The sequence below is a fragment of the Eleutherodactylus coqui genome, chromosome 8 (genome assembly GCF_035609145.1).
Source record: "Eleutherodactylus coqui strain aEleCoq1 chromosome 8, aEleCoq1.hap1, whole genome shotgun sequence".
Lineage (NCBI taxonomy): Eukaryota > Metazoa > Chordata > Amphibia > Anura > Eleutherodactylidae > Eleutherodactylus > Eleutherodactylus coqui.
This window is the reverse complement of record NC_089844.1, coordinates 178,479,865-178,507,084: the sequence shown is the minus strand read 5'-3', so window position 1 is coordinate 178,507,084 and position 27,220 is coordinate 178,479,865. Positions and strand designations below refer to the sequence as shown.

The window sequence follows — 27,220 nt, the reverse complement described above, 5'->3', positions numbered from 1 at the left end:
AATACTTTTGCATTTAGAATTGAATAATCAAGCCCTGAAACTGACAGAGAAAACGACCCTAGACTTTTATCCTGATGGGGTACAAATAAACTGTGTGTTGTATGCTGTACATGTTTGCTGTGACTGGGAATAAAACTGGCAGGCACCAGATCTAAAAGAAATACAAGTTTCTGGACTGTTTCTACATGTGTGGCAGCATTCTTGACTGAAAGGTTGACTATCCAAGAGGAGAATAACCCTGACTTGCTACAGTACATAATAAATAAATAAAAAATAATAATGTGCAGGTAACACTCTGTATCTCTCTCAGACAGTCACTCTCTGCGCTATTGTCCGACTGCGGTCTCTGCTCCAGGCTTCGGGATACCTGAGTATTCTGAAATAGGATATGTGGACGATCAGGAGATTGTGAACTATAATTCAGTCAGCAGGAGGATGTCACCGAGAGTGGAGTGGATGAAGATGGAGGGAGCAGAATACTGGGAGGACAGCACAAATAGAGCTAGAGGAAATGAGGCTGTATTCAGATTTAGGGCGCCCACCCACTGGCGTTTTTTTACCTGCGTTTTGCGTTTTTCCTGCACAGGCATAGAGATAACATGTGTTCCTGTCCACTGGCGTTTTTTTTACGTTGCGTTTGCGTTTTTAACATAGGAACATGTCAGTTGCATATGTGTCCTTATTTTTCTCCTAATGCACCCATGAAAATCAATGGAAATTAACGGAAAAGCCGCGAAAACGCCGCGAAAAACGCGCGGAAAAATCGCGGGAAACGCGGCGAAAACGCTGCGTTTTTTTCCCGCGGAAAACGCAAATGCCAGTGGGTGCTCGCCCTTAATGTGAAGATACTGATGGAGCGCTTCAACCAGACAGGAGGTGAGAGACAGATATACTGTATACACTGTACTGTATGTGCAGCATCCCGTAGGGTAAGCCCAGACACAGGGCGCAAGTTGAGGAGCAGGAAAGGTAAGATACTGGCTTGTCACGGCGGCACTTACCTTGCTCCCTCCCAGAGGGACGCACGTAGCCTCGGCAAGAGCAGCGCTAGGCCTCTTCCGGACACCCCTAGGAGAGGGATGCCCAATAAACGGTATAATGAAAACAAAGGTTTGGTACCGTGTTAGCCAGTAGAACAAAATGTGATTGTTCCCAGCAAGAGAAACAACGTAATCTTGTAGATATGATACCTTTTAATGGCTAACAAAAATACATGATGTAATAGCGAGCTTCCGAACCAACGCAGGGTTCTTCTTTAGCCTTAAATGGAATAGATCTGAAGAGGCATGAATATTTATACACACTTATAACATACATACTTATGACAAGGCACAGATATGGATGTGATTGGTTCGCACTTAAAAGGAATTCTGCAACAGCAAACAAACTTTTTTTTGTCTAGGCACTGATAGTGGAGTGAAAGTTTTATGGTCCCTAAATTACTGTTGGGAGGGGGGGGGGGGGAGGTCGTCAGGCTAGAAATGCTACAAGAGGTACACAAACATTTTTAACTAGACACTGATAGGGGAGTGAAGGTTTATGGTCCCTGAATTACTGTTGATGGGGGTCTTATCTGTGCAATAAATGTCTCACACCTCCCATTCACCCATAAATCCTGGGGAATAATTTAATCCAGTATTCAGCGTGTCAAAGGTTGTTATCAATTTATATTCCCAAATTCTTCTGTGGTTTTGCGACTTGAAACCACCCTTCAATATCAAAACTCTCATATCTCCTATGTCATGTCCATGGTTAGAGAAGTGCTCGGCCACAGGCAATTCTCTTTTTCTGTGTTTAATTGTGTGGCGATGAGATCTCATCCTTGCTTTCAGTCTTTGCCCTGTTTCTCCGACATAAAGACCCTCAACAGGACATTTACTGCACATGATCAGGTACACAACATTGGACAAGTGCCTAGACAAAAAAAGTTTGTTTTCCATTGCTGAATTCCTTTTAAGTGCAAACCAATCACATCCATGTCTGTGCCTTGTCATAAGTATGTATGTTATAAGTGTGTATAAATATCCATGCCTCTTCAGATCTATTCCATTTTTAGCCTGAAGAAGAACCCTGCGTTGGTTCGGAAGCTCGCTATTACATCATGTATTGTTGTTAGCCATTAAAAGGTATCATATCTACAAGATTACTTGGTTTCTCTTGCTGGGAACAATCACAATAAACGGTAGAATAGGGATAGGTATTGTCACGGGTTATGCCACCATTTTGATACACATTGTAATGACCTTCAGCAAAGTATAAATGAGCCGCAGTCAGATATAACGTACCTCAGGTCCCTGGGAACAGTCAGGGCCTTAAACAACTTTAGTTAAACAAACTCCAGCAGTACAAAGCAAAGTAGACAATCTTCCAAGTGCAGACATTTAGACAGACTTTGTTTAGGAGTATCTCCATACGGTGATCCCAAACTTCAGGAAGCCCGTGCGTGAACAATTGAAGACGCGTACCTCCACTCAATGGTTCCAGACTTCAGGTCGCGTAGGTGGGAACAATTGAAAGAGCAAACCTCCACCTGGTGGTACCAGACTTCAGGACTCTCGAATGTGAACAATTCATAAGAGTACCTATGCACTGGGTCTTGGGGAGAATTGCACTTACTTCTCTCTCATGCGCTCTCTCCAATTGGGGCTCACTCTTCTCTCATTGTAGATCAGGCAATCCCTGGAACCTCTCCTCCTCTTCCATTCTTCACTACATGAGGGTTGAAGGTAACCGCATGTAGCTGGCACTCTTCATCAGGAACCCAGAAGAAATGGACCTCTTCCCGCTCTCAAACACTCCTGTTTATACTCTCACTCATACTACGTGACAGGACATATGCTGATATATTCACATGCAATCTGCAGGCTTTTGCAAACACATACCCATCACATGCTGCAGATGTGCAATACATATAACAGAATGACTAGACAGATTTGCACAGCGCACCAACATAAGACATATATGACATTATGGAGGGGGCCAGGAAAGCATGTACTTTATACAATATAAAGAAAACACTGTATGCACACTAATATACCTCCTACGAGTTACACTTTATACACAATAATATCCACAATAGACGGACTACACTGACAATTGCAGCCACCTGCCAATCACTAGTCTGCACACTTTACAGCACAGTAAATCGTGTGGTGCCAAATGGGTTAATGAGGGGTAAGCTGCTGTCATAAATACAGGTGGCACACTGCTGGCACTAATAATGCAAAGTATTTGTATTCCTCCTCTGTATATAGGAGCACTTTATATTACTGCAGGTTAAGGCCACTTTCACACGGGCGACAAAATAGCGTGATTTTTCTCACAATGCGACAGTGCTACAAATCGCATGTATGTGAAGGCCATACTTTCCAATGGGTTCCTTCACATTAACAATGCTTTGTAGGCTGTTACACAGCGAGGGGAAAAAAAAAACATGACATGCTCTATACAGATGCGATTTGCGATGTTTTGTATTCCATGTTCTCTTGTGGGGCTTTCCTTTGTGTTGCATCACACAGAAACACTGTTTTTGTACAGTGCGATGCAACTTTTACAGTAGGAAAGCCTACTGTTTGAGCCCTAAAATAAACAAAAAATAACAAAAAAACAGAATACATCACCTATCAAGCGCTGTTCACTCCGCCACACTTCTCCTCATTGGTCCCCAACAAACTTGCTTCTAGTTTTTCCCCAGAGCTTCCTGGTCAGGGGTTCAAAAACCCCGCCTCCAGGAAGGGCTGCCTTTGATTGATTCTCGAGCGCCACGGCTCAGCCAATCACTGCAGCGCTCAATAAACCAATCACAGCCATCACATTGAATAGCTGTGATTGGTTCATGGAGCGCTGGCTCGGATTGCTTCTCAAATGTCGCAGCTCAGCCAATCAGAGCCAATGTCTCCTGGAGGCAGGGTTTATGAACCTCTAACCAGGTAGCACTGGCTGAAGACTACAAGAAAATATATCAGGGACCTACGAGGAGAAGTGCGGCTGAGCAAACAGCGATTGTTAGGTGATGTACTGTGTTTTTTTTATGCAGCCAGGGCTAATTTTTGGGGTAGGGTTTATCTTTCCAGCCCTTTTAAAAATCCCAGCAAAAGAGCACTGCAAAGCCGTGCAACTTAGTAGCGACACAAAATCATGATATCACCATGAGAAAACGCTGCAATATCACACAGGTCACATATACGATATCACTGCAATTTTTCTTCTGGTGATATCACTGTCCTGCAGTTCCAGGAGCAGCTTGTTGAGCGCCTTCTGTGTAAGACCGCCACACATCAGCAAGTGTATTGCAGTATATGCTTAATACCTGCATCACACATCCTGTATATTATGTATTACACACATATTACACTATACTAGTCACCTGCATATATTACATACATGTTCTGTAAAACACCCCATGACCTATGTCTATAATATGTGTCATATACCTACAACACATCCTATATATTACATGTCACACACATACTCTACTTGTATGACCTGTACATACATTACATACGTGTTTTGTAAAACATCACAAGTTACCTGTGTATATATGTAAAGTATGTGTAATATACCTGCATCACACTCCCTGCATATTACATATCACATGCATACGCCGCACATATAAAAGATATATACATTATAACATGTCTTATACTGTTTGCAGGTTTCCATTCTCTCCAGTGGATGTACGGCTGTGAGCTGGGAGATGACGGCAGCATCAGAGTATATGATCAGGACGGATATGATGGGGGAGAATTCATGGCTCTGGACACGCAGACCTGGACATACACGGCCACCATGAACCAGGCTCAGATCACCGCACAGAGATGGAACAGTCCAGACGTACAAGTGGGGGAGAGGAACAGGAATTATCTGGAGAATACCTGTATAGAGTGGCTGAAGAAATACGTGGAGTATGGGAGAGAAGATCTGGAGAGGAGAGGTGATATATATGTGTTGGAAGTGTGATATATATTTGTTTTTGGATGATATAACTTTTGTCAGGTATCTGGATGTAGATATACCTTGCCACCCAGCAGTCTGACTTTGGGCTATCTGGGGGGGCATCATCTGGGGAAACCCGCTTTATACCCTTGAGATTTCCAAGCTGGATACAGTCCTTGCTGCGGGGTCCCTTAGGCCACTCTCACACATGCATTTAGAAAATGCAGCTCGAAACCGTGGCATTTTTACCACAATTTTGAGCAGTGTTTTTGAACGCATGTCACAGCACTTTTTACCACACCCCATCATTGTTCTGGGTGTTGAGGTGTGTTAAAAAGCGCTAAAACACATGAAAATAGAGCAGAAAGAGCTTGAAAATCACGGCGTTAGAAACACCGCGTCGAGCGCATGTCTGTGAGGCGCCATTAAAGTCAATAGCGGTGTTGTACCATAGCACTTGGGACACCACACTAATCACAGTAAAAAGTGGCATGTGTGAGAGTGGCCTAAGACGTTACTCATCCAGATAGTATCGGTAGTGCGGTTGCTGACGTTGCACTGGCCCAAGTTGTGGTTTCTGGTAGTCTAAACAGGAGTCTGTCAGTAATATAGGATATAGTCAGAGTTAGCAGCACAGGTGCATCAATTAGGTCCCGGCCGAATATCAGGGCAGGCAGCAAGCAACAATTGGGCCCAGAATACAGAGCCGCCAGGGAGCACAATAGTCAGAATGGTCAGTCACAAGGATCAGAAAGCAAACCGAAGTTGCTAATAATACAAATGCACAAGACAAATATAAAATACATTCTGAAGTGGCCTATAGGACTGGGCCACTACAGCTCCCCCCACCCACTCCTCCGCTACATAAAATAAGCTGACCCCGGCGTCTCTTAAAACAGAGTTACTGCCCCGGAATTGGTCTTCCTCTAGTGCACTTCTCACTAAACCATTTGTACAGAACCATCTGCTCAGTCATGGAGCATGCAAGGAGGAACCTTAACAATTACTTCCCCTCTAGCTACTTCTCCGAGTTTATCCATCTCTGCATTTAGAATTTACCAACAATATCACTTCCCCTATTAAAGATTTATTCTATGACAGTGTGAAGGATTTGTGTGTGTGTGTGTGTGTGGTGTGGCCATACCTATTTTAAGAAGGGTTGCTAGGCTGTACATAATCCAGGTTACACTAGCATTTGCTATGGGGCCTATACATAACTCTTATCCCCAAATACTAAGTTAGAGAGAAACACACTGTGAAATACAAAAGGATAGAGAAGGGTGACTGCCAGGATTTGAGAAAATTAAGGGATAAGTGGAATGACCATCACTTTCCCGAGACACTTTGTGAAGGGTGGCAGTTTAACGTCTATACCCCCATGTTTCCTGGGACAGGTGAAATTACAGGCAAGCACCAGTACACGGCTCAAGCAATTACATGGGACTGGACAAACAATCACTCCTATCATACCTACATTCATGCAGACACAGACACTCCAGGATAATGCAATTTAAACATTTCTTTTACTTGTCACAAACATTCTTTACCCTCCTGGACAATACTTGAACATTTCAACGTTACCTGAACTGAAACGTTAAGCATAAGTAAACATTTTGGGGGGACAAAATAACTTTAGAGTCCTTTTGGGAAGAAAATAAAAGTCCAACAAGGAAAAAACACAAAAGTCTCTAAATGCAAAAGTCTCAATTAGCACCAAACAACTTTGTGTGGAGCTGGAGGCTCTTCAGACTCTGTAGTGAAGCCAGAAGGGGTAGGCATGCTACTCCATGACTGTATGTCGAGAGAAGCATTAGAAGAGGGGCTATCAGGATCTCTCACCCTGTGCAGAAAGTCCTCACAGGCAGTCTTTGAGTCCTGAGTGGGAGCAGTGTCCTTAGACAGGTCAGAAAGTGTCTCTAATGGCGGGTGGATGGCTGACACAGACCAGGCTTTTGCAAGCAGGCCTCAGAAAAATAACCCTGCAAGTCCCGTATATGAGGGTGCAGGCTCTGCGGGATTGCTGCTCTTGCCCCTACACTAAGTTCATGAATGACTATCCACGGCTGATGAGGCTGGTGACAACCCTGTTGATAAGCTAAACAAAAAATCTGCTGTGTAGGCGGAACTCTCCGGAGGTTCCAATTAAGATATCAGAACAATTGAATGAATATCCAATATCTCGTTTTATTTAGAGTATTAAAACTTAAAATTCAGCTAATAAACGCGTTTCGGGGTAAACCCCTTCATCAGTAAGCTGGGATGACTAACAGTACATGGGCAATGGCAAAACACGTATGAATGTAACACAAGGGTACAGTGAAGAAAAAAATAAAGAAAAGGAAGGGAAAAAATAAATAAATAAAGGAAAATAAAATCAAAACAAAAAACATTTCATGGTGGATGAATGGATAAAATAACAGCAATATATACATAGTGATACATGCATACTAGTATGGTCTGCATATAACTTGGATCAATTTAATTAATCTGTGGATGACAGCAGTTTGTAGTATTACTAAGTGATTAGTATGAGCAATAAACATTAAATATGCACACCTGTGTGTCTGGTCAGGTTGTCATCAACCTACACATGTGAGTGCATATGGAATATGCATTAGTTACCATTAGAGATGAGCGAACGTACTCGTCCGAGCTTGATGCTCGGGCGAATATTAGGGTGTCCGGCATGCTCGTTACTCGTAACGAGTACCACGCGATGTTCGGGTTACTTTCACTTTCCTCTCTGAGACGTTAGCGCGCTTTTCTGGCCAATTGAAAGACAGGGAAGGCATTACAACTTCCCCCTGTGATGTTCCAGCCCTATACCACCCCCTGCTGTGAGTGGCTGGGGAGATCAGGTGTCACCCGAGTATAAAAATTGGCCCCTCCCGCGGCTCGCCTCAGATGCGTTGTGACAGAGATCAGGGACAGTGGTATCGTGTTGGAGCTGCTGTAGGGAGAGTGTTAGGAGTTAGTGTAGGCTTCAAGAACCCCAACGGTCCTTCTTAGGGCCACATCTAACCGTGTGCAGTACTGTGGAGGCTGCCTTTTGCAGTGGTGCACATTTTTTTTTTTTGCTATATCGGCCGTGCAGAGCATTGCGCCCTGCAGTAATACTACAGGGACAGAAGTGGTGGTTAGGCAGGGAGAGTGTTAGGAGTTAGTGTAGGCTTCAAGAACCCCAACGGTCTTTCTTAGGGCCACATCTAACCATGTGCAGTACTGTGGAGGCTGCTGTTAGCAGTGTTGCACATTTTTTTTTTTCCAAATCGGCCGTGCAGAGCATTGCGCCCTGCAGTAATACTCCAGGGCCAGAATTGTGTAGGCAGGGCCAGAAGACATATTTTATTGATTGAATATAGTCAGTGGGCCTTTCCTTTAAAAAAAAAAAGGGCAAAAAGTTCTATTTGGCCTGCCTCTGACAGTCCTCAGCGTTCTGGGTACGTGTGTGCTGGGTGGAGAACTTTAAAAAAATCATGCGCAGCCAGCTAAGTTTAACAGCAGGCTTGCGCCAATTTATTTCCTGGCTGGGAAATCACCGCTCTGCTGCAGTTAATAACAGTGCAACACTGCTGTTCTGTGACACACAGCAGGGCCACACAACACATTTATTATTGATTGAATATAGGCAGTGGGCCTTTCCTTTAAAAAAAAAAGGGGAAAAAATTCTATTTGGCCTGCCTCTGACAGTCCTCAGCGTTCTGGGTACGTGTGTGCTGGGTGGAGAACCTAAACAAAAATCATACGCAGCCAGCTAAGTTTAACAGCAGGCTTGCGTGAATTTATTTCCTTGCTGGGAAATCACCGCTCTGCTGCAGTTAATAACAGTGCAAGACTGCAGTTCTGTGACACACTGCAGGGCCACAACACATTTATTATTGATTGGCCTTTCCTTTAAAAAAAAAGGGCAAAAATTCTATTTGGCCTGCAGGCTTGCACCAATTTATTTCCTGGCTGGGAAATCACCGCTCTGCTGCAATTAATAACAGTGCAAGACTGCAGTTCTGTGACACACTGCAGGGCCACAACACATTTATTATTGATTGAATATAGTCAGTGGGCCTTTCCTTTTAAAAAAAAAGGGCAAAAATTCTATTTGGCCTGCAGGCTTGCGCCAATTTATTTCCTGGCTGGGAAATCACCGCTCTGCTGCAGTTAATAACAGTGCAAGGCTGCAGTTCTGTGACACACTGCAGGGCCACAACACATTTATTATTGATTGAATATAGGCAGTGGGCCTTTCCTTTAAAAAAAAAGGGCAAAAATTCTATTTGGCCTGCAGGCTTGCGCCAATTTATTTCCTGGCTGGGAAATCACCGCTCTGCTGCAGTTAATAACAGTGCAACACTGCAGTTCTGTGACACACAGCAGGGCCACACAACACATTTATTATTGATTGAATATAGGCAGTGGGCCTTTCCTTTAAAAAAAAATGGGAAAAAATTCTATTTGGCCTGCCTCTGACAGGCCTCAGCGTTCTGGGTACGTGTGTGCTGGGTGGAGAACTTAAACAAAAATCATACGCAGCCAGCTAAGTTTAACAGCAGGCTTGCGCGAATTTATTTCCTTGCTGGGAAATCACCGCTCTGCTGCAGTTAATAACAGTGCAAGACTGCAGTTCTGTGACACACTGCAGGGCCACAACACATTTATTATTGATTGAATATAGTCAGTGGGCCTTTCCTTTAAAAAAAAAGGGCAAAAATTTTATTTGGCCTGCCTCTGACAGTCCTCAGCGTTCTGGGTACGTGTGTGCTGGGTGGAGAACTTAAACAAAAATCATACGCAGCCAGCTAAGTTTAACAGCAGGCTTGCGCAAATTTATTTCCTTGCTGGGAAATCACCGCTCTGCTGCAGTTAATAACAGTGCAAGACTGCAGTTCTGTGACACACTGCAGGGCCACAACACATTTATTATTGATTGAATATAGGCAGTGGGCCTTTCCTTTAAAAAAAAAAAGGGAAAAAATTCTATTTGGCCTGCAGGCTTGCGCCAATTTATTTCCTGGCTGGGAAATCACCGCTCTGCTGCAGTTAATAACAGTGCAAGACTGCAGTTCTGTGACACACTGCAGGGCCACAACACATTTATTATTGATTGAATATAGTCAGTGGGCCTTTCCTTTAAAAAAAAAGGGCAAAAATTTTATTTGGCCTGCCTCTGACAGTCCTCAGCGTTCTGTGTACGTGTGTGCTGGGTGGAGAACTTAAACAAAAATCATACGCAGCCAGCTAAGTTTAACAGCAGGCTTGCGCCAATTTATTTCCTGGCTGGGAAATCAAATCACTGGTAATACACCATGCTGAGGGGTAGGGGTAGGCCTATAGGACGTGGACGCAGGCGAGGACGCGGAGGCCCAAGTCAGGGTGTGGGCACAGGCCGAGCCAGTGCGGTGGCCAGGGGTAGAGGCAGGGCCAGACCGAATAATCCACCAACTGGTTCCCAAAGCGCCCCCTCGCGCCATGCCACCCTGCAGAGGTCAAGGTGCTCTACGGTGTGACAGTTTTTCACAGAGACGCCTGACGATCGACGAACAGTGGTGTGCAACCTTTGTCGCGCCAAGATCAGCTGGGGAGGCACCACCACCAGCATGCGCAGGCATATGATGGCCAAGCACCCCACAAGGTGGGACAATGCCCGTTCACCGCCTCCGGTTTGCACCACTGCCTCTCCCCCTGTGCCCCAACCTGCCACTGAGATCCAACCCCCCTCTGAGGACACAGGCAGTACCGTCTTCTGGCCTGCACCCACACCCTCACCTCCGCTGTCCTCGGCCCCATCCAGCAATGTCTCTCAGCGTAGCGTCCAGACGTCGCTAGCGCCACAGTTTGAGCACAAGCGCAAGTACGCCGCCACGCACCCACACGCTCAAGCGTTAAACGTGCACATTGCAAAATTGATCAGCCTAGAGATGCTGCCGTATAGGCTTGTGGAAACGGAGGCTTTCAAAAGCATGATAGTGGCGGCGGCCCCGCGCTACTCGGTTCCCAGTCGCCACTACTTTTCCCGATGTGCCGTCCCAGGCCTGCACGACCACGTCTCCCGCAACATTGTACGCGCCCTCACCAACGCGGTTACTGCCACTTAACAACAGACACGTGGACAAGCACAGGCGGGCAGGGCCACTATATCTCCCTGATGGCACATTGGGTGAATTTAGTGGAGGCTGGGACAGAGTCAGAGCCTGGGACCGCTCACGTCCTACCCACCCCCCGAATTGCGTGCCCCAGCTCGGTGGTGGTATCTGCGGGGGTGTATGTTTCCTCCACTAAACCACCCTCCTCCTACGCAACCTCTGTCTCGCAATCAAGATGTGTCAGCAGCAGCAGCACGTCGCCAGCAGTCGGTGTCACGCGGCGTGGCAGCACAGCTGTGGGCAAGCGTCAGCAGGCCGTGCTGAAACTACTCAGCTTAGGAGATAAGAGGCAAACGGCCCACGAACTGCTGCAGGGTCTGACAGAGCAGACCGACCGCTGGCTTGCGCCGCTGAGCCTCCAACCGGGCATGGTCGTGTGTGACAACGGCCGTAACCTGGTGGCGGCTCTGCAGCTCGGCAGCCTCACGCACGTGCCATGCCTGGCCCATGTCTTTAATTTGGTGGTTCAGCACTTTCTGAAAAGCTACCCCGACTTGTCATACCTGCTCGGAAAGGTGCGCCAGCTCTGCGCACATTTCCGCAAATCCCACACGCACGCTGCCACCCTGCGGATCCTGCAACATCGGTTTAATCTGCCAGTGCACCGACTGCTGTGCGACGTGTCCACACAGTGGAACTCTACGCTCCACATGTTGGCCAGACTCTATGAGCAGCGTAGAGCTATAGTGGAATACCAACTCCAACTTGCGCGGCGCAGTGGGAGTCAGCCTCCTCAATTATTTACAGAAGAGTGGGCCTGGTTGGCAGCCATCTGCCAGGTCCTTGGAAAATTTGAGGAGTCTACCCAGATGGTGAGCGGGGATGCTGCAATCATTAGCGTCACCATTCCTCTGCTATGCCTCTTGAGAAGTTCCCTGCAAAGCATAAAGGCAGACGCTTTGGAATCAGAAACGGAGGCGGGGGAAGACAGTATGTCGCTGGATAGTCAGAGCAACCTCATGTCTATATCTCAGCGCGTTGAGGAGGAGGGGGAGGAGCATGAGGAGGAGGGGGAAGAGACAGCTTGGCCCACTGCTGAGGGGACAGATGCTGCTTGCCTGTCATCCTTTCAGTGTGTATGGCCAGAGGAGGAGGAGGAGGAGGAGGAGGAGGAGGAGGAGAGGGAGGAGCATGAGGAGGAGGGGGAAGAGACAGCTTGGCCCACTGCTGAGGGTACAGATGCAGCTTGCCTGTCATCCTTTCAGCATGTATGGCCAGAGGAGGAGGAGGAGGAGGAGGAGGATCCTGAAAGTGATCTTCCGAGTGAGGACAGCCATGTGTTCCGTACAGGTACCCTGGCACACATGGCTGACTTCATGTTAGGATGCCTTTCTCGTGACCCTCGCGTTACACGCATTCTGGCCACTACGGATTACTGGGTGTACACACTGCTCGATCCACGGTATAAGGAGAGCCTTTGCACTCTCATTCCCGAAGAGGAAAGGGGTTCGAGAATGATGCTATACCACAGGGCGCTGGTGGACAAACTGATGGTAAACTTCCCATCCGACAGCGCTAGTGGCCGAAGGCGCATTTCCGCGGCCCAGGTAGCAGGGGAGGCGCAGAGATCAGGCAGCATGTACAGCGCAGGCAGGGGAACACTCTCTAAGGCCTTTGACAGCTTTATGGCTCCCCAGCAAGACTGTGTCACCGGTCCCCAGTCAAGGCTGAGTTGGCGGGAGCACTGTAAAAGGATGGTGAGGGAGTACGTAGCCGATTGCAGCACCGTCCTCGGTGACGCCTCTGCCCCCTACAACTACTGGGTGTTGAAGCTGGACACGTGGCCTGAACTTGCGCTGTATGCCCTGGAGGTGCTTGCTTGTCCTGCGGCTAGCGTCTTGTCAGAGAGTGTGTTTAGTGTGGCTGGGGGAATCATCACGGATAAGCGTACCCACCTGTCAACCGACAGTGCCGACAGGCTTACACTCATCAAGATGAACAAAGCCTGGATTTCACCAGACTTCTCTTCTCCACCAGCGGACAGCAGCGATACCTAAGCAATACGTAGGCTGCACCCGCGGATGGAAGCATCGTTCTCTATCACCATCCAAAACGGGGACCTTTTTGCTTCATCAATCTGTGTATAATATTCATCCTCCTCCTCCTGCTCCTCCTCCTGAAACCTCACGTAATCACGCCGAATGGGCAATTTTTCTTAGGCCCACAAGGCTCAGTCATATAATTTTTCTAAACAATTTTTATACGTTTCAATGCTCATTAAAGCGTTGAAACTTTCACCTGAACCAATTTTTATTTTAACTGGGCTGCCTCCAGGCCTAGTTACCAATTAAGCCACATTAACCAAAGCCATTAATGGGTTTCACCTGCCCTCTCGGTTGGGCATGGGCAATTTTTCTCAGGTACATTAGTACTGTTGGTACACCAATTTTTGTGGGCCCTCGCCTACAGTGTAATCCAATTAATCTTTTGCCCACCTGCATTACAGCTGACATAACATCAGCTGTGATGGGCAATGCAATGGGATTTATTTATGTACCGCAGGTGGCTTCCTAGCACCCACCCATGCTGTGGGTCCACAGGGAGTTGTTACTACATCTGTCCACTTGTAAAGAACCCCAGTCTGACTGGGGCATGCAGTGTGGGCCGAAGCCCACCTGCATTAACCACGACATTACCTCAGGTGTGATGGGCAATGCAATGGGATATTTTTATGTACCACCGGTGGGTTCCAGGGAGCCACCCATGCTGTAGGTGCACACGGAGTTTAACCTACATCTGTCCACTTGTAAAGAACCCCAGTCAGACTGGGGCATGCAGTGTGGGCCGAAGCCCACCTGTATTAAGCACGACATTACCTCAGCTGTGATGGGCAATGCAATGGGATATTTTTATGTACCTCCGGTGGGTTCCAGGGAGCCACCCATGCTGTGGGTGCACACGGAATTCCCATTGCGGAGTTGGACCTGGCTGTGACTATTTATAAAAAACCGCGGTCTGACTGGGGCATGCAGACACCTTGACAGAATGAATAGTGTGTGGCACATAGGTTCCCCATTGCTATGCCCACGTGTGCAGCTCCAGATGGAGGTGGCACAGGATTGGATTTCTCATTGCTTCTGTACAGCATTGTGGACTATCGGCCCGCCCCTTTTATGGGGTAGTCGCTGCCTAGCCATGCCAACCCTCTGCAGTGTGTGCCTGCTTTTCCTGTGGCAGACGCACTTATAAATAGACATGAGGGTGGCGTGGCATGAGGGCAGCTGAAGGCTGGGCAGGGACAATTTGGTGTACGCTGTGGACACTGACGTGCGGGGGGGGGGGGGTTGGGCAGCATGTAACCCAGGAGAAGTGGCAGCGGAGTGTCATGCAGGCAGTGATTGTGCTTTGTTGGAGGTAGTGTGGTGCTTAGCTAAGGTATGCCATGCTAATGAGGGCTTTTCAGAAGTAAAAGTTGTTGGGAGGGGGGGGGGGCACTCTTGCCGGTATTGTGGCTTAATAGTGGGACCTGTGAACTTGAGATGCAGCCCAACATGTAGCCCCTCGCCTGCCCTATCCGTTGCTGTGTCGTTCCCATCACTTTCTTGAATTGCCCAGATTTTCACACATGAAAACCTTAGCGAGCATCGGCGAAATACAAAAATGCTCGGGTCGCCCATTGACTTCAATGGGGTTCGTTACTCGAAACGAACCCTCGAGCATCGCGATAATTTCGTCCCGAGTAACGAGCACCCGAGCATTTTGGTGCTCGCTCATCTCTAACTAAGACCTGTTACCCTACAACCTGGAACACAAGCTTTACTATGGTGCCAAACCAGACCTGGACTACAAGGACAAAATTACCAGGCCTTAGTGGAACCTCTCCATTCTGAAGTTTGGCGACAGTCTCAGCAGGCAGAGTACCTATTTGTTTACTCAATAAGGGTGAAACTCCTGTACAATTGAAAAAATACTACCCAATGGCACAAATCTCCATAGTCAATGTGGAAGACAACCTTACTCCATCAAGTGTAGAATTTCAACAGTCAGCCCAGCAAATTAAAAAGGGAAAGACAGAGATAAACACTTCATAGTAGTCTGATATTGATATTAGCGACACCAACACCCCTACACAAAAGAAAGAGTTCTCCAAGTAGCCCAAAAATGTCATTCCACATTCAGTAAATACACATTAGACTTTGGAAGAGCCTATGATGTTTATCACACTATCCCCACTGATACTCATCCTCAAATCAAGGAAAGATGCTGTCCCATACCACCTGCCATGTATCAACCTGTCAAGAAGATGATTCACAAAATGAAAGAAGCCAACGTTCTCATTTAGCTGTTTTTATAACAATAATTTTCTCCAACTAAATTCCTTTTAAATATGTATTAATTGTGATAATTACATCCTTTCAACCCCAAACAGTTATTTGTGCACTCACAAACCTTTCCCATTTACATTTTTATATATATTTATTTATTCATTGCACCACACACAACCATACATATGTCAATGATACTATATGTTAATATTTACATTCATTTTAATAATACCATCTACTTTATCACACAACATTGTCTAATACCTTTTGAATGCCCTATTTATCAATTTATTTATCTTATGTATTAATCCATCAAAATACTGAGCTCAGATCTCCTACAACTACATGCCAATTAAACCAACTCTTCTGGTTTTAATTGGTTATGGGCTGCTTGTCATTCCCTCTTCCTTCTCTATTAATGCAATAAACATTTTCCTTTTTTATTTAATACATTAAGATTCCTCTCCTCAACTTCGGGAGAAACTGTGGAGTGTGTGTAACCGCGGCATCAACTGTTTGCTTCTTTTTTCCTTAAATTTTACTATAATCTGCTTCATACCCAAATTATGTTCCATTTTCAATCTATTACTTCCTATTCTATTATGCTTTAATAAACGTAATCATATTCTATATCCCCAGTAAGTACTGAGGAAGAGGTCCTCATACCTCGAAACACATTTACAAGCTGGTTCTTATTAATAAACTAATATTTATTTTGGCAAAAAACATACACAACAGTCATCTTTGTTTGACGATTGCACCATATTCACCCCTCCAAAAAAAGTTTTGTTTTTCTTCGTCTGCCCACCCCATGGGCATCTGAGTGGTTAAATATTTTTTAGACAAGGACCCATTCATTTTGTGTCACCAAAGAATGTTTATTTTATATTACAGAATATTTCATTTTTAACAACCAGTTTTCTCTACAGTTATAAGGGACCACTATGGGGACAAAGCTCGCACCAAGTTATGCTAATTTATGCATTGAGGCATTTGAGGAAAAAGGGACCCATGCATTGTTTCTTACAAAAGATTCAACCCTGCATCTGGGTGTCAAACTTGGGAAGGGATGGGGGTGCATGTAAACAATTTAGCAGAATTGTGCAAGAGGCTCCAAGCGTCAAAGAGGAGTCAATAGTAAAGTGACCATTGAGTTGACCTGTGTGCTGTGTTAAAGTACTAACTGTGAGAGGAATAAGGAATATTTCTGATTTGCAACAAGAAGAGTCTGGAATATTCCTGTCGGGCGTAGAGCATCCCTCACAGTGTGAGACAATATAATAAACAGGAGGTGAGATCTTTGCTCTTCCTTTTTCTCCTTTCACTTTCATCGTACCCCACTCTGCAGACATTATATTACCAGCTTCTGGTCAGATTTTTTTTACTTTTCTTCCTCCAGCCATCGTTGTGCCGCGCTGCCTAAGGAGTCTCCGGTAATCACTCTCGTTATCTGCATAAATGTCTTTTCTCTTGCCAGTATTATTCCATATAGACGTGTAGCAGAGCAGAGTCTGGTATTTAAAGTGCCCAGTAAATTTACCTGCAGTGCTATATCACCACAGATACTACTGGGGAATCATTTTACAAGTAGAACTAAATGACAAACTCAGCTCTACTACATCTGCATTTACTATATATTGAATTCCGGCTGGACACGTCCCTCCTGGTGACACTTTACAGGTTTATGGGCAGCGGGACTGACTTCATCTATTGGGCATGGAGGTAAATAACAGGGGGCAGAAATATCACAAAAATGATAAAAGACATGAAACCCCCTGCAGCAGAGGTTGGGCAGCCTTCACTATCTCTGGCGCTGTGCACACAATGGTGGCCGGATCATGATCTCTTCTCTCGCTGAGTTAACTTTGCTTTGCTGAGGACTTAATGTGTAAGGTTTTATTCACTCAGGCTGTCTGTATTTGCAAGTTAGTAAACATGGGCAACACACGGACAGCACACTGACCCATTACAATCAGTTGCACTGTGCAGAGATATGCTTTCCTAGGCTGGGTCCACACAGGGGCTGATTTGCAGTGGTCAGGGGCGTAACTATAGAGGGTGCAGGGGATGCGGTTGCACCCGGGCCCAGGAGCCTTAAGGGCCCATAAGGCCTCTCTTCTCCATATAGGGAGCCCAGTACTATGAATAAAGCATTACAGTTGGGGGCCCTGTTACAGGTTTTGCATTGGGATGCAGGAGCTTCCAGTTACGTCTCTGTCAGCGGACATTCTGCAGCAGATCAGTAGCGGAAAGTCTGCATCCAAACATGCACTATTTGTTGCCGATTTTGAAGCCTCTTTTATCGCATGTTTCTGTGCAAAATTCACCCCTTGTTGAGAAGTGATGAATTCCGCAGCAGAAACGGCAATAAAATTGACATGTTGTGGAATTAAATTCCGCATCATATCTCAATTTTCCCCCCAGGTTTTGTGCAGATTATTTCCACAGCTTTCACTTTGTTGCTACTGTAAAAGTACAGAATTTCCATGCAGAGGGTCGACACGGAAATCACACGGCAAATCCCCCCCATCTGGATCCATCTTACATGAGATAATGATCTGTATTAAAAATAAAATCACAGCATGTCCCATTCTACGTAAAACCAGATAGTGAATTATTTTCCATTTTTCTAATATAGTATTTTCTGATAGTAAATTTTTACTAACTAGTGTTATTGTTGGCACATGATTACAGGGCAACCATCTTGCCTGAGCTGCAGTTAGCAACATTCAGAGATATGACTTACAGCAATCTCATGGGTCATCACAACAGACAAAAAGGTGGCCATTAACTTCTATGAGAAAATGTTGTGGGAATGCTCTGTGACCTGTGCAGGGAGGGGGAGGAGGTGAGCTTTGACTATCACTTATTGATTTCTATAGGAGGGTGTTGTGGACATGCCCTGTTACTTGTGCAGGGATGGAAAGGGGGTGAGCTGTGACATCAGCTATTGGGAATAGCGAATGCTGTGTTATCTACATTTAGGGGTCGCTTCTCATTGTATTTCTGCTTGTGAAGATAATGAGATGATTGTTGAGAAGTTTTCTCTATAGAACAGGAAGTATCAGACTATTATTAGGCTTAGTGGTCAGTCTGCAGGGGGTTGAAGGAGGTGAGCTGTGACATTACCTGTTATCTATATTTAGGTGTCACCTCAGTGCTATTCTGCATGTGATGACAATGAGATGGCTACTGAGAAGTTTTTTCTACAGAACAGGAAGTGGCAGACTATTATTAGGCTCAGTGTGAGAACTGCATGATTTTAGGATAAAGGGCAGATCTATACAAAGAGAAGAAGGCAAAAAATTACAAAAACTAGCCACAGTGTAAATAATGCAATTCATGATTACTGCGTTTAACTCTTTGTTTACTGCATCCTCTGCAGCCATGATGGACAGCCCAGTGTGTCTGATTGAGAACACGAAGAAAGGAAAACTAACTGTGAATGAGGAAGCCATAAAGATCCTTACGAGAATCAAGCAGCCGGTGGTGGTGGTGTCCATAGTTGGCTTGTACCGAACAGGAAAGTCCTACCTGATGAACAAGTTAGCTGGAGCCAAGAAAGGTGCGATATTGGCTACAAAAAGTGGATGAAATGTTATCATATATAAGTTTACACTGTCACTTCAACCAGAAGTCCTTCCTCTCCTATAGATAAAGAGTTGACGTTTTTGTGTTTGTCAGAAAATAACTTTGATTTTCAATATTTTTAGTGTCTGCAGGTTTTAATCTGGGCTACAACGCCCAAGCCGAGACCAAAGGCATCTGGATGTGGTGTGTTCCTCATCCTACTAAACCAAACAACACGCTGGTTCTGCTAGACACGGAAGGTCTTGGGGACGTGGAGAAGGTGATGCAGACATATGAGGCTTCATGTTCAGTTCTTGCGTACCAGAGTATTTCACCCGAACAGGGAGACTCAACCAGGACCTTTTAAGGGATTTGAAAATTAGTATTTCACATCTTGATTAGTCTTATCACTTTTGGCACTCCACATGCAACTTGTGGTAGATTTTAACTAAATCTTTTGAAACGTACTGTAGGAAACAAGTTTTTTCATGTACTATTTTGAGGTACATGAGACTTTTTGATTGCTTTTTATTATTTTGGGGGAAAGGAAACAAAAGAAAAATGACAATTGTGGAGTAATACCTATTATTTTTATTTTGTATTTAATCTATCTAAAATTATTTTTGTGGGGAAAAATATGTATTTTTTTAACAGGATTTTCTTTCTTCAAATTAAGCTTTATTGAACTGTTTCGGATGCTATATTTTTAGTCCCCCAAAGGGACTTGAAGATGTGATTGTTCAAGTGTTAGTATAGTACACCGCATTACTTATGTAGTGCATTCTACTATGCAGCCTTTTAGACTCTGTGAGTGGCTGGCATCCGGCTGCCATGGAAACCCATTAGTAACCTGCATTGCACTGTGGGTTGCTGATGGGAGACATAACGAGTCCTCTCCCCTTGTAATCTGCTTACATGCTGCAGTTGCTATTGGTTGCGGCATGTTAGGGGTTAAACTGCCAGGATCTGAGGCTTCACTGTTCCTGGCTATTAGATCAGGTGCCTGGCTGTCAGTAGTCAGCCAAGCCACCAGCTTAAAAACGTGTATATTCAGATTTATTCCCATTAGTGTTCACTGTAAAAAGGCGCATTGGTCACTATAGGGATCAAGAGTGTACAGTTCGAAGATAAGCAAGTCTTTGTTTGGTTGTATGGGAGGTTAAGAAGTAGATTAGTTTGGCAATTCACAAGTCAGTCAGAAGGATCATGATTTATCAATGACCATGAGAATCCTTAAAACATTTTTTTCTTTGCAGGGGGACAATAAAAATGACAACTGGATCTTCTGCCTCGCCGTCCTCCTGAGTAGTGCCCTGGTGTATAATAGTATGGCCATGATTGACCAAGATACTGTTGACAAGTTGAAGTATCCTTCTAAGACATTATGTTAAAGTTTACATACTTTTCAGTTATCATTGTATAAAAATGAACTTGATACTATTAAAGGAGATCTAGAGTATTTGGCTCCTTATCTAAGGTGAATAGATTTGTGGGGAATATTTCAGAAGAAATCAAGGCAAATTCTCAGGACATTGAGGACGAGGAAGCAGAATTCTCCAAGCATTTTCCCATTTTCACCTGGGCTGGGAGAGATTTCCATTTGAAGCTTAATGTTGATGGAATTGAGATTTCAGAAGATGTCCACCTGGAGAACGCTCTAAAGCTGAGAGAGCGTAAGTATGGAGAAGACACTGAGAGGTCCACATGAGATGATGGTGAATGAGTAGCAACATATCTTACAAGTAACACGGAGGGGAGGGAGATAATGGAAAGTGACGTTATCACTCATACAAATTTGTTTTCTTCACAACAGGGAAAAAAACAAGCAAAGATACACAGTATAATGGATTGAGACAATGTCTCCAAATGTTTTTCTCTAAACGAAAGTGCTTTGTGTTTGACCAACCATCTCTGAATAAAGAAGATCGTCAGAACATGGAGAACATTCCTGATAGTGAAATGAAGTCTGAATTTTTGAGGCAGACAAAGAGATACTATGATTATGTCTTCTGCAAGGCGGAAGTGAAAAAAGTGATGGGAATCACTGCAGTTACAGGAATCCGTGAGTCGATTCAACATTCAAGAGATTAGACTACCATCTTCAACTGAGAGTAACTATGACTCTCACCTGACTGTAGTCTGCTATCCTCACCTGAGAAGTAGCTACTATCCATATCTGAGGGTTGGCTACTATCTCCACCTGACAGTAGACTTACTAACCCTAGAGTACCTATAATTCACACCTAAGTTATGGTAGTTGAGGCAGTTACATCTAGTGTAAAGTTTTTTAGCTTCTCTAGTATTTTTCAATTATAAACCTTGTAAAGATGTAGCCCCTTCTATGAATGACACTTTATCTGTTCATCCATTTTTTTTCTGTCGATATGTGAGAGTAGACAACACCTCAGAGGGGACAACGATGCCCTGCTGAGAGTGGACTACTGTCTCTTACCAAGAATAGTCTAGAAACCTCAGCTAAGAGCTGACTACTATCCCCACATAAGAGTCAACTACTTTCTTTACCTGACTGTAGACAACTACCACTATGTGAATGAAGACTATCATCCCTAGAGTACCTATGTTCCTCACGTGAGTTATGATAGATATGGCAGTTACATCCAGCATAAAATTGTCCAGTTTCTCCAGCATTTTCCAATATCCACCACACTCTATAAAGGACATTTCATCTATTCACACATTGCGTTTTTTGCTTTCAGAACTCAGTGAATTGACAAAAATGTACACAAACATTATATTGACGTCCAGCATGGCCTGCATGGAGGACATAGCCCATCCACTTTCTGACATGAAAAACTAAGTGGCTGTCCAGGAGGCTTCCCAACATTACGAGAATATGATGAAGGAACGCGTCGCCTTCCCCACTGACACTCTGGACCAGTTCCTGCAGTTCCTCACCCAGTATGAGGATGAAGCTCATCAGATATTACTGCAAAGATCATTTAAAGACAACGATCAGAAATTCATGAAAAACTATATGGTGAGTCCAACATCCAAACATGTATTACCCTTATTCAGAAGACATTCTATCCTTCTCCATAACACACGACTTGTTTCATGTCTCACTACTTGAGCGTCAGGAATCATGAGAAGTTTGCATAAGAAATACATCGAGGGAAGCTTTGAGGAAGCGTGGAGTAGAATATTGACATCATCTAAAGCTAGAAATCAAAAAAACTCTCAAATATGACTAATAGAGATGAGCAAGCATGCATGTCCGAGCATTAGCATACTCGATGTACTCGTTACTCGAGCCGAGCACCACGCGGTGCTCGGGTGCTCGAGAAAATCTTGACCCTCTCCTCCCTACCTGTTTTCAATGGAGCAGTGGCTGCTGTCAGCTGCTCCATTGAAAACAATAGTGTGCCGTCACCCCTGCATTGTTTTTCATGGAAGGGCTTTATATATATGCGCTTCCCTGCAAAACAATAATTTTAGTGTAAAAAAAAAAAATAATTACCTCTCCGCCTCTGCCGTGTCCCCTGCGGGGATCAAGAACACATCTGCTACATGCGGCAAATGTTTCCTTCATCCCCGCTAGTAAAAAGAATTCTCTGCTACTATATCTGCCACAATTCTTCAATTCCCTACCGCAGCTGTCACACATCAGAGAATGTGTGACAGTAGAGGATCCTGCTGCCAGCCCCCCAGTAATTGGATTTCAGGGAAGGGCTTCAAATATAAGCCCTTCCCTCAAAAAACATGAAAAATAGTGTAAAAAAAATGGATGCTCACCTGCCTTCAGCTGCCGGGGCTCAGCCACGACTTCTCCACGCTGTCCCCGGCTCTGTAGTCCTGATCTATCAGCAGGCGGCGATTTTAAATCACCGCCTGCTGAAAGAGCTGATTGTAATTGGCTGAGATGCTCAGCCAATCACAATGAACACTTTCAGCAGGTGGGGATTTTAAATCCCAGTGTGCTGATAGATCAATAGTGCAGAGCCGGGGACAGCGCAGAAAAGTCGCATCTGAGCCCTGGCAGCTGAAGGGATTTCAGGGAAGGGCTTTAAATATAAGCCCTTCCCTGAAAAAATAGTGTCCAAAAAAAATGGTTACTCACCTGCCCTTAGCTGCCGAGGCTCAGCCGTGTCTTCTCCGCACTGTCCCTGGCTCTGTAGTCCTGATCTCTCAGCCAAACACAATCAGCTCTTTCAGCAGGCGGGGATTTTAGATCCCCGCATGCTAATAGATCAGCAGCGCTACATAGTCGGGGACAGCGCGGAGAAGATGCGGCTGAGCCCCGGCAGCCGATGGTTTTTCAGGGAAGGGCTTTAAAAAGCCTCTCCCTGAAAAAAGCTGAATTTTAGTGTAAAAAAAATGCACACATTGTCTTCAATAGAGCCGCAGCTGCTGCCGGCAGCTCCATTGAAGACAATGGTCTGCCGACACCTCCAAATCGATTTTCAGGGAAAAGCTTTACATATAAGTTCTTCCCTGAAAAAAAGAATTTTAGTGTAAAAAAAAAAAATACCTGTCCAAAGCTGTCGTGTCCCCGCAGGGATGAAGAGCGCCTTTGCTGCATGCAGCAGATGTTTCCTTTATCCCTGCGAGGAAAAAGAATTCCCTGCTGCACCTGCCACATCTGTGACAGATGCAGCAAATGAATTCTTCATCCCTGCGGGGAACAAAGAATTCCCTACCACAGCTGTTACATATGACAGCTGCGGTATGGGTTCCAGCTGCCAACATCCTGTTTTTCAAGGAAGGGCTTTAAATGAAAAACAAGAAAAATGGTGATAGAAATTTTAAAAAATCTATACTCACCTTTCTTTAGCTGCCGGTGCTCAACCGAGTCCAGCCGGCTCTTCTCCTGCACTGCTGTGAGGAGTATTCAGACTGCTGAATGAGCTGTCTCTGGTTGGCTAAGCACTTTTTCCAATCAGAGGCAGCTATCAGCTATTAAATGACAGCTGAAAGCTGCCTCTGATTGGTCCCAGCACTCAGCCAATCAGAGGCAGCAGTCAGTCACCCATTCATGAATTCATGAATACTTCAAATATAAGCCCTTCCCTGAAAAACAAGAAAAGATGGTGTTAAAAATAAAAAAAAATCTATACTCCCCATTCTTCAGCTGCCGTTGCTCAGGCGAGTCCACCTGACTCTTCTGCACTGCTGTCAGGAGTATTCATGGATTACTCAGGAGTATTCATGAAAAACAATTACAGGATGCCGACAGCTGGATCCCATACCGCAGCTGTCATTTGTAACAGCTGTGGTAGGGAATTCTTTATTCCCCGCAGGGATGAAGATTCCTCTGCTGCATCTGTCACAGATGTGGCAAGTGCAGCAGGGAATTCTTTTTCCTCGCAGGGATGAAGGAAACATCTGCCAAGCCCAGCCGGCAGATCACAATTGGCAACACTGATTGTAATTGGCTGAGGCGCTCAGTCAATCACAATCAAATCTTTCAGTAGGCGGGGATTTTAAATCCCACGTGTTGATAGATCAGCAGTGCAACAGAGCCGGTGACAGCGCGGCTGAGCTCCGGCAGCTGAAAGGAGGTGAGTATCATTTAAAAAATTTTTTTACACTATTTTGTCATAGTTTTTCAGGGAAGGGCTTATATTTAAAGCCCTTCCCTGAAAAACCATCAGCTGCTGGGGCTCAGCCGCATTTTATCCGTGCTGTCCCCGGCTCTGTAGTGCTGATCTATCAATTGCCTTAGCCAATCACAATTAGCTCGAGACTCACATTGACTTCAATGGGGTTCGTTACTCGAGCCGAGCTCTCGAGCATTACAAAAAGCTCGACTTGAGTAACGAGCACCCGAGCATATTGGTGCTTGCTCATCTCTAATGACTACACTTGCTAACCTTAAGAAACCCATGTCAGGGAGAATGCAGAGAATGACGCATAAAGCACATCTCTCCATTACATAACAATGCTCACTTTGTGCCCTTATGAAGTTATTGTGCTTCCTTTTTGCTCCCGTGAGGTAATAGTGTCTGCTTTGCGCCACCATGGGATAATAGTGTTAAATAGCTCATAGTGCCCACTTTGTGTCGCACAAGTCCGACTACAGTTACTTGCTTTATCCACTGCTTCAACCCCTCTGTGCTACATCTTGAAGTGTGACTATATTTTTCAAATGAGAAACCTGGGTCTCCACTGCAGTAATGCGCTGTCATAGATTTTGTACATCCGCTCAAAGGCAGATACAATTTGACTGTAAAGCATCTGTCTTTTCCGTTAACATGGACCAACACTCCGTTATTGCCTTCATAATGTACATAAAAGTCAGAACAGTCATTGGAGCTGTGGTAGCTGCTATAGAAGGAAATCCCTAAGACTCAATAGAGACACCAGGTTGAGGATCTGCAATAATGCTTGACTACACAAATTGATGCTGTTTATTAGTCAGTTTGTTCTGCTTGGTGAGGGCCCTGCAAATGGAAGACACATGCAGAGAATAGGAAGAAGTGGAGTCTGGAGCAGGAGTAATGCCAAGCAGGAGCTATTATAGTATTACATAGTAGTCCTCAGATAAAGAGTTTGGCTTTCATTACATCATAAAACACATGTAGCTACCAGACCATGGTGAGCTACAGAGTCTATAGTGGCGATCTGGTGACAGCAGTAGGAAGAGACAATTAGATAGCAGCCATGGCTTAGTAATTGTTAAGATCTGGTATGTATGCTAGAAGAGTAAAAAAGAGGTAATAATTGTGAAGTTTCTTGCTATGCATTAATAAAATTACTGCCACAATTTGATTATGGCAGAGAAGAGAGAACGCCAACAACTCTGCAGCTCAAACTTTAGTGTAAATAGAACGAGGACCAGTGGAGACAAGCAGAGTCCTCTCCTGTAGTCCCCACAGGACTATAAGCGATATCTTTTAAAATGCCGGGTGATAATGCAGCAGGAAGGAAGAGCACCCAGATTTTATACCTGACCCACAGTGTAGAGGTGACCAGGAGCTTGAGCAGGTATGATCCACATGCAGGCTGCAACTGTCCCGCTGCCTGACTGCAAAGCACCCCCCTCCCCCACAGCATTGAACCGTGGGTACCCACTGAGGAGGCTTCTGTATTCTGGTACCCAGTGGAAAACCCCAAAGTCCTTGGATGAAGGCCCCACCGGCAGTGTTTAGGATTGTCTGATACCTCTCTTCCGCCGTGGTGAATCTAAGATGGTGCCTGTAATCCGGCCTCCGCTCCTCAACACCACCAAGTCCTAAGCGAACTGTGACCACATCACAGCTGCCCAAAACAGCAAGCTGGGACCCGGCAGAGAATATGGATTGCTGATGTACAGCTCTGGCCTGCCGTTCACCTCTGCACAGTGTTACAACCAGAAGGGAGGCAGGTCAGGTCGAGGATCCGGCACTCAAGTAAATAGCAACAGGTGAGGGATGTCCACACACTTTGTTCCATGTAGCAGCTCTCTAAGAGGCCGGGGATAGGAGAGGCCCTTAGTAATGAAAAATCACTGTAGATTAGGGCTAGATAGTGATGGATTAAGCACAATTTTAACGGAGCAAAATTACTCCACGTCTTCTCACTTCAGACCATAATCTATTCCCCCGTGCTACATCTTGAGGTGCATCTTCATGAATCTTCTTCCTCCCTTACTCCGTCTCCTCCTTTCCAATGTTCTAAGTGCTGGAGATAACGATTCATTTAGAGTCACCTGTAGGAAGCTTTAGCTCAAGGATTGTACAGCATTCATGGCGGCTATGAAAGATTCAAGCAAGATTTAAAAGCAATAGCGGACAAGTATAACATGGCACCTGGGAAAGGCATTCAGGTGAGTAGAAGAGATTAAGGTCATGATCTTGGTACACAGAGGCTAAATATTCATCATTTATCCAACTATTGCTATATTTTCAACATGTTTAATTTGTTTAGGCTGACATGGTGCTTCAGAAATACCAGGCATCTAAGGGAAGTATAGGAATCAACATTCTGAAAAGCAATGAAGCCTTGACTAAGAAAGACCTGGAGATAGAAGGTGAGGGAACATTAACACTTATTGGCCTTTAATGGTGTTTGGTCCCATGTTGTGTTGTAACAATGCCGGCTAGACACAAGACAACAGAATTAGACTTCAGCTATAGCAGTCACCTTTCCTGGGTACTAAAGGTGTCTCCATGTATTATGATGCCCCCGGAACCAAGAAAAGGGCTAAATTATGTATCAACTGGATAGTCAAATGAGCAAATATATGACTCATGTATCAACACTAGTAGGTAATGGGCAGGGGTTGGCCTCAACTCTTTCCTGACAAGATTAGCCAGACTGAACATTAAAGGGGTTGTCCCGCCGCCCAAACTGATTTTTTTTTCCCATTAATGC

The 27,220-nt window shown here is 45.0% G+C and overlaps 1 protein-coding gene across 1 annotated transcript; it reads left to right on the top strand.

The window, feature by feature from the left end:
- The first annotated feature begins 325 nt into the window (after positions 1 to 325).
- LOC136578045 (guanylate-binding protein 3-like) lies at positions 326 to 26,908 on the top strand. The gene is made up of 10 exons (XM_066577954.1): positions 326 to 532; positions 838 to 876; positions 4,655 to 4,933; positions 18,723 to 18,902; positions 19,060 to 19,187; positions 20,164 to 20,273; positions 20,393 to 20,580; positions 20,721 to 20,969; positions 21,727 to 21,905; positions 26,774 to 26,908. The coding sequence occupies exons 1-10, from the start codon at positions 436 to 438 to the stop codon at positions 26,906 to 26,908; spliced, it is 1,584 nt and encodes a 527-aa protein (XP_066434051.1). The 5' UTR covers positions 326 to 435.
- Positions 26,909 to 27,220: the final 312 nt, after the last annotated feature.